The sequence below is a fragment of the Rhea americana genome, unplaced genomic scaffold (genome assembly GCF_003343005.1).
Source record: "Rhea americana isolate MKP2758 unplaced genomic scaffold, rheAme1 scaffold_69, whole genome shotgun sequence".
NCBI lineage: Eukaryota > Metazoa > Chordata > Aves > Rheiformes > Rheidae > Rhea > Rhea americana.
This window is the reverse complement of record NW_028186856.1, coordinates 3,803,001-3,817,701: the sequence shown is the minus strand read 5'-3', so window position 1 is coordinate 3,817,701 and position 14,701 is coordinate 3,803,001. Positions and strand designations below refer to the sequence as shown.

Sequence of the window (14,701 nt, the reverse complement as noted above, 5' to 3'; positions counted from 1 at the left end):
ATACCCACTGCTGCAGTATCAGAGCACTTTACARCCTCTGTTTATTCACATCATATACAGGCAGCCTTGTGCCCAGCAGCRTGTCAGACAGGGAAGACAGCTTTGAGCTGTCCTTTGGCAGCTAGGCCAGGTTACGAGCTAGCCTACAACGTCAGTAACTGGAGCTCATTCCCTGGCCTGTAACATCTTACTTGTGCGGCTGTGGCAAGTTATTCAGTATTTCTCACCTCAGACCTGTAAAACAGAGTAATTGTGCTTTGTATGTCCCCACACAAGGGAAAGCTTGGGGGAATCCTGGTCCTTTCATCCCTCCAAGGCACTGTTAGAGTCATATTGAAGTATGTAACAATACTAAGTGTATTTATGCTCCCACATTCTCAGAGGTCAGGAAGTACCATATCCCCATGTACCTACCATTACTGAATTGCTTCACAGCTTCAAAGAGCAGATCCAGGAACATCCTTATCTCTTCTGGTAACGAGCCAGCAAGAAATCGCAGAACGATCGACATGCGAGTGCCCGCAGAAGACTTGCCCTGCGTTTTGCTTCCTGTTTTATTTCTCATCCTGCCATAGAGAATTCTTCAAGAGCCCAAAAAAGATTGTATTAGCTTTCAGCAAGCCATCTGCTTCCTAACTTCCTATTCTTCAGGAGAAACTTGAATTGGTTTATAAACTTTGYCTAGTGAGAATGACCTGAGTGGAAGTCCCCATCTCATAGTCTCCTCTGAGTTACTAYACAGTGCCAGAAACATTGCAGTGAAAGATCAGCTTTTGTCCCACTACAGAAACTTTGTTGGAGAGYTCAGGTATAAATTAAGAGTACCTCCAGGCTAGCCTGAAGGCAGTTACTGCTGAAGAACAGTTACTGCACAGTAACTTACATTACTGTATCTTAATTAAAACAAATGATACTCTATGAACTGAAACATCTCAGTTCTCTGTAAACCTTAAGAAAAACAATATTTACCAAAAAGCTATTTTAAAATAAAGTACTATTCGCATAGCACATTAATAAAGGTGCTAATATGAAAACCACACAGAACATCASAAAAAGGTCAAACTATATCACGAACCATAGGTTTATCTTGATTAGTTAAGATAAGAAGTAGCAGCACTGCTGCTTACAGCAGTTTGAAATGCAATRTTTAACCAGCAATTCATGACACACCTCATCAGAACAGGAATGAGAGCTGGTCGATGCTCCATTTTTACTACTGTGTTCTCCTCAGAAATGCTGAAATGTACTATTTCTTCTTTAAAAGTCTTGTCCTCCAGTAACCTTTGCAAGTTCTCCCTGAAAGTAATAAATGTAGAGCTTTTTTAGGCAGATAGGATGAAGTTATTGTGAAAATAAACAAACATATACACACACACATGCTCCTACCTACCTACCTATCAATATACTTACTATACACAATTTAATAAAGTACCATGTCCYCATGCTTTATCAAAAAAATCATAAAACCAGCAAGTTCAAGTAAATTATGCAGGCATGTATCTTCTGAAAAGACTGTTCAACCACAAGCTACAATTTTTATACCATTACCTTTCATAACCACCTAGTGGTTATGAATCATCACTACAGAAGTCCTGTTTGAAAATGATGTGACAAYTAAGCATGCACTATTCTGAGACAGAATGAAATCATTGTTGTTTTCTTGTAAACGAAGAAGGGACACTGATCAACCTGAAGACCATATTTCCTGTATTAGATTGGAAACATTCAGCATGCTAAAATTAGCATTTATACATATTTGTTCAGTAAGTACAGGCATGGTTCTCTCAGAAGCAGTTGATCCTCAACAGACTTTAGGTATGAGAGCCCGCTGATTCATCGATACTAAAACAGTTAAAAGGTCTCACCTGTATGGCAGCAGATGAGGATGCTTGTATGTCATAATGCAGTCAAGAGCAATTCTTTGCACATTCTGGTCTTGGTGGGAGAGTAACTGGAGACGACAACAGAAAGAAAATGAGGTCCTAGATAGAAGACAGAAGTGCTTACAAAAAACAGTCAAACAYCCCAAGGCTCCAAACTCAAGCACAYTTTGGACCAGCTTATCAAATGGAAACAGAAGACACCTATTCCGAGCATAAAGCCAAGATGTGATTACACAATTGTCATTCATAATGAGCAGATACAGTTGCTGGTAGTTTGTATATATCAATTTTTCCCCCATCGCCAACAGGAGAGTTATATTTGTTTTTATAGAATTTTCTATTAGACCATCACCAGCTTGAATTTTCCATCTCTAAAACAAGTTACCAGTTGTGTATCTGGTAAGGCTAAAGAAAAGCCTTCTAAAAAGAAGGCTACCCAAATCATCACAAGGCATCTTCCCTTCCTTTGACAAACAGAAAATACTCATTACGCTTGATAAGCAAAGTTCCATTGCGGTTAGCCCTCCCTAGAAAATGCCCACGATATCCTGGGCACAGGAAAATATAGGTAACTTCCCCAAGTTGTATCCTTCTCAGTTCTTCTGTTTCCTACCAGCCAACTAAAGTTAGAATCTTCACATGCTACTTTGTCRTTTCATCCCTACATTGGATGGACGCATGGATGCGTCCCTACATTGGATGGTCATGCCARTAAAATACGATAAAACACAAAATTGACAAACAGTAAATAATCCCTTTTTTTGTACACAGTTGTTCCTAAGAATACAAGTAATCAAACACATAGACTAGCTGTTTTCCTAAGCAAAACTCCAAGATTGATTTAAGCAGAGTAGATGCCAATCAGATGTTCTCAAATCTGGGGGATGCTGGACCTTCCAACTTCCACAGCGAACACCAGAAGAAACACAGAGAACTAACAAGTTCATACCATTTCATACAGTTCTACAGCTACCATTGCCTCAGAGAACACACTCTGGGAAACAATTAGAGCAAAACTCAGTGATATGAGCACATCCACAAATTAGGAAGCAATAGAATACAATAAAAAAGATTAATAAAATACAGCTTTACGGAGAATAGGATAAATACTTAAAATGTCTCCCCATACCCTCGTAAGAGTCATATTTTTGACAATTCCTTCAAGGAAATACCTGAATATTCTTCAAGAAGAAATTCTRTTTTTCTTATGACTTTGTTACAGACTGATTCCTCCCATCCCATTTCTTCTTAGATTTATTTTCCCGCCTCTCTTATTTAATATTAAGAGAGACTTAGGGGCTCTGCTCTTTAATCCTTGTTCTCTGCCTTTTCACTTGATGTCTGTTCATCTTCAGTTTTCATTTTGTTGCTACTGGTAGTGGCTTACACACTATATACTGCCTGGCAAAGGACTGGCATCATTAACCACTAAAACACACACAAAGGAAAACCAGAGAAAGAAAAAGAGAGAAATMTATGTTGCCTCTCTCTTTCTGCAGAAGTATGTTGTTTTCATAATGATGTTGCAAAAACAGTATGATCAGCTGTTCACACTAACCAAGCTCTCTGTATACACAACACCGTAAGACAAGCACAAATCTCTCTGGCTCTAGATGAACCACAGACTGTGGACACAAATTTTCTTCCAGACCCTGCTGTGCAAGTGGAAGAGACTTCCTCCACAWCCACTCATCTCCACCTTGCCAAAGCAGCTACCACTCAGCTGTTGGATCTATTCACATGAGCTGCTCCCAGAAAACTAAGCCAGGGCATCTCAAGCAGGTCTTTGCTAAAAGGGCTCATTTCAGTTGAAGCTTGCTAGGAAGCATTCTAAGGGATAGCTCCTTTCCAGCTAATACAACTGGACCCAGAAGACGACAGGTTTTTCCAGGCTCAGGTATTGCATTTAAGTAAGAAGAGATTAATTTGTTATAATTATTTTAAAAGCTAGTAAATAACATCACCTGGGTGTATAGCGCATTTAACTTCTGCTCCAGATACAAAGCACGAGGATTTGAAAATTTGGAGAAAACTTGCAAGTGCGCTATTAGTTGTCTGTAAAAAAGAAAAAATAAAAAAAAATACGTATTTTTAATGGATAAAATAAATAATCCTGAATTAACATCACAAAAAAGGAACTTTAACAAGAAAAAGAAATAACAGGTCTCCATTTCCGTGTCACAGCAAGACCATGCCCTTTTCCCTCTCCTAACCAGCTCCTTCCAGGTGTCACTTCACCACACACAAAAGGCCATTTCTTCCAAAGCACTGGATGKGCCCAGTCTTTGAAGTAAAGGAAGACAGACAGACAGGATGCAGCTTACTTCTTTCTCCTAATCTGGCCTGGAATGCCAAACAGGTGAATCTCTCTCTGTCTCTCTCTCTTTCTTTTTTTTTATTTGTGTGTCCTTAACTTGTCCTCATCTTGCTCCTGTCAACATGAAAGGCTGCAGTTACSTTCAGACTGCGCTGGGCTTATGCCAGCCTGCAAGCACAGCACCTGAGGAYGGAGGTCAGTTCTTCTGGAGGTGGCTGTGGTCACCCCAAATCTGTCCCACCTCCGCTCTCTGTGGGGAGCGAGAGAGGAAYGGGGTAGGGCAAGCATACTATCTCCTCTACTGCCTGCGCCGTGCACGGGGCTGGCAGAGGTTGTCCCCATTCAGCTGTTCCCCGAAATGTTCATGCTATGTTTCCTAGCTGGGCTGCCCCCYTCCACGGTTTGGCTGAGATGAAAGTCGTACAGGAGGCAGGATAAGAACGACACCTTCCGGCAACCCCATGCTGAGCTTGGGGTGGCCTTGGCCAAGCCCCACGGGAGCTCTCCCACTACAGCACAGATATGTCTGCTTGAATGGTTCAGGGCAAAGACGAAGAGAGGTCACTGCAGAACTCATTAACACATCTCCAGTAAATCTTTTACAGCTTCGTCACAGCTACCAGCATTTAAAGCATTCATTTAAGTACATGGACAGTTTGAGATAAAGGTAAAGATAGAGAAACAGAAATCTTGGACTGTCATCATACTTCAGTTGTTGCTAATTTACAGACACAAGTCAGAATCTGGGAACAAAATGAAACACCTAAAAAATGCCCAGGATTAAATGACAATACAYGCTACATCCAAAATACTTGAGTTCCAACATGTAAGCTGACGTGTTAAAGTCTTCTGTTATTACAAGACCCACCCGATGGGAAAAATATTAAAAAAGGTAAAATAGAAACCTAGGCAAAATATTTGTAATGGACTCTTAATAGATGACATCAGGGTAGAAAGACTCTGATTAAAAAAGTCATAGAGAATTCATACCAAGAGCTACTTTCTCCATATATTCAATATCGTAGAGCAACAATATCACAAAAGCATGTGGCTTCAGTCAAAGCAACACCAATGACAACATCAAAATATAACAATCTCTGTCCTTAACAAAAATATCAGGACCAAGATTTAAGAGGTAGGTAATGGCAGAATCCCAATATTAAAATATCTAAATGAATGGTCTGATCTTTTAAAGTGCTTGGCAATATCCATGACTTAAAAGGCCAGAAGACACACACAAAGAAGTCAGGGTAACGCGGGTGCAATACTGTGGCCTTCAAAAACTTCAAAAGGGCTTCAGAATGCCACATAATTTTTGCTTAAAGTAACGCCAAACTGCAGACTATCACATAGCAGGTAATTAGACAATGATAAAGCTTGAAAGATCCAGGCAGGGCTTTTGGATGCTTGGTAGTGCACACACAGAGCTCAGGGCTCTAAAGCTGACAGATGTGAAGTGCAAGGGAAAGAAGAAAAAGGAATATACATGAATGTTGCTTTTAACTCAACATAAGCCACTGAATCTGCCTTTCCCTGAAGACACTGGGAGGGGGGGAATTAAAAATACTTACTTGGCAGCAGCTCTTCTTGTTTTCTTTTTTGGTAGCCCTACAGTGATTGGTTCCTCTTCTTCCTTTTCTTCTTCTTCCTCCATAGTAACGTCATTCACTTCTTCACTGGATATTTCTTTTGCTTCTACTGTACTACTATTTTTCTTTCTAAGATCCTGAGTTGGAGCCACTAACGAATCAGCTGGGTAGTACTCATTTCTACATTTAAAGAGAGAGAGAAGAATTAAGAAGCATTTTTCAGGACAAGAACAACTAGAAATTCCGTAACTCTACATTCTGATTATTAATATCATTGTCTCTTTGAAACACCAGATGGTTAAAGAATCCCCAAAGAAAGCATTTTAACACATCCTTCTCTTCCTGAAGGTTGCAGAGGTAAAAGGTAGTGACCAAACATACTTAAGGAGACTCTAGGAGATATCTGGCAGAGAAGGGAAAGGAGAAGGAGACCACTGAATTACGAGAGGTCTGTAAAGAGGCTATGTGAAGAGCATGACAGATTGTGTTTGCTCAAGTGAACAGGCAAACATTGAGTTTGTCTGTGAGAGTAAGTGAGAAAACTCAGGAATCTGTAACCTACCACAGTGCAGTGCAAAACGTTGGTTTTCTTATCACAGAAAAGGGCTACACACCAGAAACCTCTCCTTGCCATGAGATCACATACATAGTACTGTCCAATATGTGCATGCAAGCATGCAAGTGTGCTCCTGCTMTCCGGCCAGGAACAAGAAAGCAAATAGCTTGGAGTGAACTATTTGGCAGGGTAACTGCTCCGGCAGCCCACAGTACCAACGGACAGTCTTCATCTATTATATGGCAAAAGTCGTATTACTAGAAAAAAAATCATCATCACCAGTATGTAGAAAACACAAGGAAAAAAAAAAACATTGTTAATTTAATATATTGGGACATAACCCAAACCTTCACTGCTTTCCAGGAGGAACTGAATCAGGTTCTAACAAAAACAGTATCTTCTCCATCTCTCACTTTTGTGCCTCCAAATTAAAATGTGTTATAATTTTAGAAAACAGACATTTGATTTCCACTGAAATCATTCCTTAATGCATTAATGAGGCTGCAGCACTGGCAAGTTAGCAAATAAGAGATTGGGCAGTAGAAACATACCACCAGATTCATTTCATCCTGCTTCCCTGTGACATCTCTAACATAATCCACACCTCAATCAAAAGAGAAAGATTATCCGAGCTGGAAACAGACATCGTATCAGCCACAGAGCCAGGAAATARGTCTATAAAGGGCTAGCTATGACCCAAAAGCTCAGCAGTACCAAAATTAGTTGAAAGAAATGTGTCCTCTCAATTGAAAAACATCAAATCACTACATCAAATCACTTACCTAATAAATCTCAAAAGTAGTGGGGAAAGTTCCCTTGACCTAGGCTCCACCCTGTCCGGAAACTTGTCCAGTGCTTTCCACAGTAGAAACCGGAAATTTGTATGATCCAACCGCTCACTGCAGTCTGTCCTAATCTGCAGCTGCTCCAGGAACACGGTCCCCACTTCTCCTTCTGGTATCTTTTCCCTTTCCATTTCAGCAGTGCTTTCTTCCTCTTCATCTAGTTCATTTTGCAGCTCCATTTCTATAGAAGAGATTAATTAAAGAAAATATCTTAAGGTTGTTCCATAATTGTCAACAGCAGGGGATCAATCCCTCCAGGATGAAAGCAATACTTTTTGATACTAAGTACCCATTTGGACAATGGTATTTAACACTGATGTGAAAGACCCACGTTGTTTAGAAAGCATTCTAGGATGCCTTACAGCCCTGAAACTGTTTAATTTAGCTCTGTTCTCCTGAATAATGAATGGCTGTGCACTCATGSCTCTATGGTGAAATCACAGATTTCATGGATACATAGGTAAATCTCAAGACCATGCTGAAGGCACACTGTTTGCAGGAATTCCACTGATCCTATAGGGCATCCTATTCCACTGATCCTATGGGGTAGGTGGGGTAGGAATATAAATCTACCCCCTTTCTACAGGTTTATTCATTTTCCCTGACCAGCCTGGGTAGCACCAGCCTTAAAAAGAGACAGCTTCTCACAATCTGCAACTCCCTCCTGTAATGTAGAGGCCACTTGTGTCTTCTTTTTGGTGTTTAGGACAAAAGAAGGAGAAAAAATTCTCTCCCAAGCCTCTCCATTCTTATCCCAGAGACGATACTGGCATTCAGAACTCTAGTTCTCAATTTTCTCCAACAAATGTAAATTGGGACACATAACACGGTCACATATCATTTACATTTAGCTGGGTTAGGGTCTTAGCAACATTTAGGAGCTGTAACTTACCAGCACAGATAGCAGCTCTCTCCAAATGTTCATAAAAGACCTTCCAGAACAGTTTATTTTCCATTTCATTTGCATGAGAACTAACAAAACACAAGACAGCACGGAAGTTAAAAGTAAAAAAAAGGCATGCATCACTAGGCAAGTTAAGAACACAATCACAGCACTAATTATTGCTTTTATGAGAGTATCTGAAGACAGGACATCTGCAGGATACAGCTGTAGYACTTCTTTGCCTATATTTATGGATCCCAAATGTCAATTGCTATTAAAACAGTCTGGTTGTAACTAATAACTTCACACGAACTCAAATTGAGTAAAAAGCTTTCCACTGACTTCTGTACAATAACACCAGATAGAACCAAATTAAAAATTAGTGTGGACATATTTTTTGAAGAGCTGGTTTAATACTTTTTGTTCATTTAAGTTTGATGGGGAAAGTCTTGTCTTTTTTTAATTGTACAACTGAAAAAAAAAAATGAAGGGGATAAAGTCATACTGAGAGCAGAGACATGAACTTCAATATTCAACTCAGTGGCCACCATAGTAAGTCTTGCCTTGCATTTAGTAGAATTCAGAGGTCTTCCAAAAAGAATAAAAAAAATCAGAGGCAGGGAAACTCATAGGGAATTCTTGTTCATGTAGGATTTCTAAAACACTAATTAAACCTTGCTACCTTTGAGTCAAAATTCTGATGCTATTTAGCTATATTTGTCACCAGTTCCCTTTAATAAGTCAGAAAAACAGAAATTAAGCTAAAAAGTAACTGTCCACATGGGTTGTAATTGAGAAACTGAATCAATGTGGGAGCATTTCACATAAACAGTTCTCTGTTCTGTTCTGGTGTACTGACATCTCTGAATGCAACATTTTTACTGCAATTTTTGTTAACAGAACAATGGAAGGAATTATTAGACAGCCACCGACTGCAGCAACAAGCAGTGTATACTCACGTTATGAGTTCAATTATAGGATCCCAGAGAGGGCTGAAGTTAATATAAAGCATTCCCAGTAAATATCGAAGAGGCACCTAGAATGACAATGAATACAATCTTGTTGAGGTGTTAAAAACCACAGTTAAAGACCAATCAGTCTCCTSAACTGGTGAAATAAGATACTTTCATCAAAGAAGTTCTCAGAAGTAATACTAATAAATGAAGTCACACACATCATCATTCTTTGTCTCATACCTTCATAGAGAGAACCTGTAGAGTCCATTTATGCTAYACTTTGTCCAGATCTAGTCACATGATCTAAATGAAGTGGTCAAGCCCAGCAGATGATCTGAACTGCCTGCCTCCCTCTTGAACTTTAGGGCCACCATAACTGCTTTACAGAGCTCTGAAAGAAAATGTCTGCCCTGAAGAGCTTTCATTGTGCTGGACTTAGAAGAAGGTCCTCTGGACTGGCACCCCTGCTGATTACTAGGACTAATCTGCAACCCCTTCTAACAGGAGCTTACAGATCAAGGTGGAAAAGTGACAGAGGTACAGCAACAGCCATAACAATAATATCCCCTCACCCCAACAAAAACCTATAAACATTTAATTAGTAAAATGTTGACCCTTCCAACACCTAGAGGGTGAAGCCCCCTCTAGCTCAGCAGTAGAGGAGAATCAAGAGCCACAGGCAGACAAGMTCTCCATCCTGCAGTGAAATCCAGTAGCCAGGCCCTCCCATGGCTGATAGGAGTTCTACCAACATTCAACAATGCTGAGGGTATGGCAAAAATCACAATCTGGAATTTGCTCAAGAATCACTTCTCCCTGGAATCATTTGCCCTCCTTTCCACAACACCAAAAATTGACTGCAGGACACTTACTTATATATCACTGTTGTTGTTCTATTATAAATACTCAGGAGCACACAGTTGTCGTAAAGACAACAGGAACTCAGACCCTAGGTAACACGGAAGTTTTCTAAAACCTGATCCGGGAGCTAGAGTTTGATGAACACTTGTTAGAAATCTAACAAGTGATGTGATGGAATAAGAATACTCTCCTGGAATAAAAGAACATAACAATTGCTTCTTGGTAGGAACTACTTACTTCTTCCAAAGATCCACTTGGTATTGCAGACCTCACTAYATCACATCTCAGTTTCCTTATATGGAGAAGTTTCTCTCTGTAATCATTCACTGTTGCTGGCACAAGTTCTGCTTGGAGCAATATGGCAAACACTGACTGGAGGTCCGCTGTGCCATCAACCTGAACAAACAAATGAAATGCATTTTTTTAAGCATATCCTTTTCCCATTGGAAGTGGTTTCATCAAAGCACACAGAGTCCCAACCTTTCTGAACCAAAGAATAAAGACAAGGGACTTGCTCTGATTTCTACCACGTGGGGATCAGAACTMACTCATCTGAAAACAAAGAAGGAGGGATCTAAAGAGATAAAACTGGCATAAGGAAGCAGCAAAGCCRAAACAGTTTACAGATAACACAAATGGATTTGAAAAGTTAAAGGAAAAAATGMAGCCCTACCTCAACTGGTACAGGAAGCGGAGTCTCAAAATGGTTTAGAATTCGGATAGTCAAAAGTCGGACCTGTCGGAAGAGGAAACATATGTCAGAACAGGYAGGCTACATACACAGACACATATACCCCTACTAAAAGATGAATGTTTGACACAGGAGGCTGATTTCACCAGGTTCCCCCTATAACTGAGAGACGAATGAGCTCCTATAGTCTAGCAGGCAAATTCAGAATGAACACATGAAGTTCCTGCTCTGAATCACCTCTATGGAAGACACAAGCTGCCCATGGCTAAAAATTATTCTCTTGGTACCTCATGCATCATGTAAGGCTCTTAGAAATGTACGCAGTCCTAAACAGATGCTACAAAAGTAATTATTATATATAATCCTATGTGTCTGCTTCGAATCTTTGCCATATAACTCTGTTCACTTAAAATGCATTTTAAAATWCAAATCATCTTGCAGACACTCAAAGTAAAAAGCAGATTACCTTGGACACACCGGTGGAAATATTAGGGTGCAATTTCTCAAACAAGTCCATCAGGTTCCCTTGGGAAAGTGGCTCCTGGCAGCCACACAATGCCAATCTTGTGTAATAGAGATCGGCCAAAAGCAATGTAGAGGGGTCTGAGGGGAAAGTGCTAAAACAACAGGAGTTTATTAGCAGAGAACACTGCAACAATAAAGATATTTGAAAATAAGGTAATACTGTGAATTGTATTACGGGAAAATTCTACATGATTTCAGACTTGGCTTGTGAGGTTGGACTTCACTGGCAAGCTGACTTGCAGTCTCCAAGTCCAAGTTACATACGCCAGCCCAAGAGGCAAGACCATTTCTCCTTTGCACTAAGCAGGCCTATCAACCAGGGGCTGGCAGGCTGAGTCCATATACACACAGCCACAGAAAAAGATCCACAAATCTGCATAGCTCATACAAGGGCTGCTGCTACTGCTCTGGAGCTCAACGATCAACTTCAACAGAAAAGAAGAAACCCAAGCTTAGCTGTGACATCAGCTCTACTATGATCAGGTCCCCTACATGCCACCAGGGAGACCTCCCTCTGCTGTCTAACACTGCTCCATGCAGGCTCTACATTCCCAGCCTGTCAGAAAAGCATCAGGCTGCGTCTCCCTGCCAAGACCTCCTGCCTGATCTAGCCTGGCTGTTTAACCTCCTGCGTGTCTCAGACATGGACAACTCTGGTTTCAAACTGAATATAATGTTTTGAAACTCAAATCACTGACAACTGGCAGATGCTCCAGCACAACAGTGTTGGCAAATGATGCAAATTAAGCAGGATTTGCCAGAGGGAGAGCAACTGGCTCCCTTGATCCCCCCACTCACTCAATTATGTGTGATAATTATTGGAAGGGAGTTACAATACACAGAATGGAAAGAATCAAACCTCTCCGCTTGTGCAGCATTACATACACGGATATGTAAGCATACAGTGGAATCCCCAAACTGCCAACAGATTGCCAAAGCCCAGACTTTTAAAAACAACTCAGAATGTGCTGCTAATTTCCTTTTTATCATTATAATGTTACACACAGCTACTAAGCACAATCCTCTTAGGTAAAGCTAGGACCAACATATTCGTACTACCCCACAGCTGTCTAACAAAGCTCCAGTTTGCAGAGAAAGCGTCACTGAACAGGTACTACAACTATCTGGTTCTCTAAGCAGGTAGTGTTTACAACATTGCTTCATTACATAAGCACAATAGTGAAGCAATATGCAGGTATTGACAGAATAGGCACCACACGAGAAGGCATTTAACAAGCCCCTGCATAAAAAGCAAAGYCATTTCTTTGCTGTACCAAGGAGCACCGAGGAGGATCACAGAAGAGGCAGAACTTACTTACATCACCAACTTCTTGACACGCTCCACAGGTAACAAATGGAGTATTTCAGAAGACTCTGCCAAACTAAGGAGAGTACTTACAGCTTGGCAGGCCACAAACAGGCTTCCTGGATCAAAGAGAACAAGAACAGTCTGTGTATTTACTCAAGTCACAATGATCTGTGGTTGCATGGTGCTTGGCCATCTTCAAATGGTTAGAGTCGCAGAAATAGAGTAACACATGGATCTCAGAACGGGCATCAGCATTTTCTAATAGTTATCATAACCCATAACAGAAATATTCCTCTGGCTATTGCCCTCTGGGCAAGTGTCYGTTCCAACTTGCTACCAATGAAAGCTGTGAGCAGCTTCCAGTTGGTGACTGCCTCCATCACACATATGTACTCAGGGAGCAGAGGAGCTCCCAGAGGAGCCTGGAGCTAAACACCGTTGCAGAGGTCTCAGACAGCTTTGAGCTACCAATGGCTCTCAGAAAATGAAGAAAAGCTGTCCAAAATGATAAGCATGAAACAGTTCAGAAGGAAAAATATAGAGACAGATTGTACTGCACAAGTGTCTATAAACTTTGGCACTTTGGCAATGTACTATGTGAGATTCACAAAGCTGTCCTATGTACCTGAATGCTGATTTCTTGTTAGGAGAGAATGGAAATTGGGTTTGCTTTATTTTGTTATAGCCAAAGCATCTCCTTCCTAAAATTCTCAGACTGTTTTACAGATGGAGGGTTTCCCTGCCTTTCTAACAGGTCTTGCCCCAGCAGCACAGGAGAGCAAAAGCTCTTGTAAGCAAGGAAGCGGAAGGGCAATTCCTTTCCCTGTCAYTCCAAAGATGTTAAGTGGCTTTTTTACAAAAAAAATAAACCCCCTTTCCTTCCTCTCTTCCCTAGCACCTAAGCCAAGCAAGCTGAGAAAAGTTTGTTAAAAGATGTAACCTTCATGCATCCATCTGCCATGAAAAAGAAGGGAAAGYGGCACTCACTTCCTATTTATTCTTTTGAAAGCTTCTTTCCATTCCAAGTTGCTTAATTTCCCCAGGTACCTGAAGATTCCTACTCACCATTAACCTCCATMGGGAATTCCTGACAGAGAGGATGAGAAACTGAAAGACATGGCAGGATGAGGCTTCCTACATCTATACTTTAAGGGTAGAAGTTCCCAAACTGTAATCTACATACCATTTTGTAGTGTTACATCTATGCAGACAAAGGCAGCAACTCTCATCTCATTGTGGACACATCCATATGATCAATAGAGTAAGCACTTCCACAMAGGCAGCTATCCCTAAACAGCTGCCTAGGGTAACTCACTGCACTGTCCCAGTTCCYAAGTCTGCTTACCTGAGCTCCACAACATTTGCAGAAAACTACTCAGTTCTGAGACTTGCACTTTCATCTCAGGATACAGAGGCTAGGCAGGTCAAAGAGGGAGCACAGGGCTGGGGAGGCTGAGTGTGCTTTAGAGAGGTAATGGGAAGAGACAGGCGTCACATACAAGGTGAAGGAATCAGAGAGACCACGGAGCTGGAGAAAGTACCAGACGCTAAGAAAACTGTCCAGGAAGGCTAGTTTGGRAGGAGGGAGAGGGAAATAGAACAAAGATATGCAGGATAGGACAGCAGAAGGCAGGAACATAGGACTGAGGTTGCATTTCTTTTTTTAAGGGCAAAGGAGCAAATAGCAACATGCTGCTTCTTGTATATACACAGAGGTGGTGCAGAGCTGTTGCTACTATTTCCAACATCATCTCTCTCGCTTCTTTTCCTTCCAATTATCTTCTTCAAAACTAGATTTTGACACTATGCCCTCCACTTTGCAGAACATCCGCCACCCCACTATGAGTATCAACATCATTTGCAGAGCTGCTTCCTTGAGGGAGTTTTCCCGTAGCCTTGCTTTTCTAGCTTTTCTGAGCTGCTCATTAAATCCAGATACAATGCTATTGTTACTCATTTTCATGCTCTGTGTTCTCAGGGATACTGCTTTGTATTTCTTTTTACATACCAACAAAAAGCAAATGAACAGGCAATAACAGTAACTGACCTTTACAGAGGCTTCCTTTGTCAATGGCTGTGAAGAGAAAGTCTGTAAAACGTRTCACATGTGGCAGGATGCTTTCTTTGTCTATTGGTCTGTCCAAAATAAATGAGAAGATTTTTATTTCTGTGTTACACTAACACCTAAACACATATGAAGGTTTACTTCCCCTTCACATCTTTCTCATATTAAATTATATATAGCTCATCCTGAGTTTTAAAGCAGCAGTAAGCTATTTTTAATAG

The 14,701-nt window shown here is 40.8% G+C and overlaps 1 protein-coding gene across 1 annotated transcript in view; it reads right to left on the bottom strand.

Moving 5' to 3' along the window:
- The window catches only part of UTP20 (UTP20 small subunit processome component), a 64,708-nt gene that overhangs the window by 37,265 nt on the left and 12,742 nt on the right, over window positions 1-14,701 (bottom strand). Inside the window, exons 14-26 of the mRNA XM_085321352.1 lie at window positions 14,463-14,551; window positions 12,426-12,531; window positions 11,048-11,198; window positions 10,564-10,626; window positions 10,128-10,286; window positions 9,033-9,109; window positions 8,083-8,162; window positions 7,128-7,371; window positions 5,772-5,969; window positions 3,848-3,938; window positions 1,866-1,951; window positions 1,171-1,296; window positions 415-581 (exon numbers count right to left, since the gene is read on the bottom strand). Of these exons, the coding sequence (XP_085177478.1) occupies window positions 415-581; window positions 1,171-1,296; window positions 1,866-1,951; window positions 3,848-3,938; window positions 5,772-5,969; window positions 7,128-7,371; window positions 8,083-8,162; window positions 9,033-9,109; window positions 10,128-10,286; window positions 10,564-10,626; window positions 11,048-11,198; window positions 12,426-12,531; window positions 14,463-14,551 (1,637 nt within the window). The remainder of the gene's footprint in view (window positions 1-414; window positions 582-1,170; window positions 1,297-1,865; window positions 1,952-3,847; window positions 3,939-5,771; window positions 5,970-7,127; window positions 7,372-8,082; window positions 8,163-9,032; window positions 9,110-10,127; window positions 10,287-10,563; window positions 10,627-11,047; window positions 11,199-12,425; window positions 12,532-14,462; window positions 14,552-14,701) is intronic.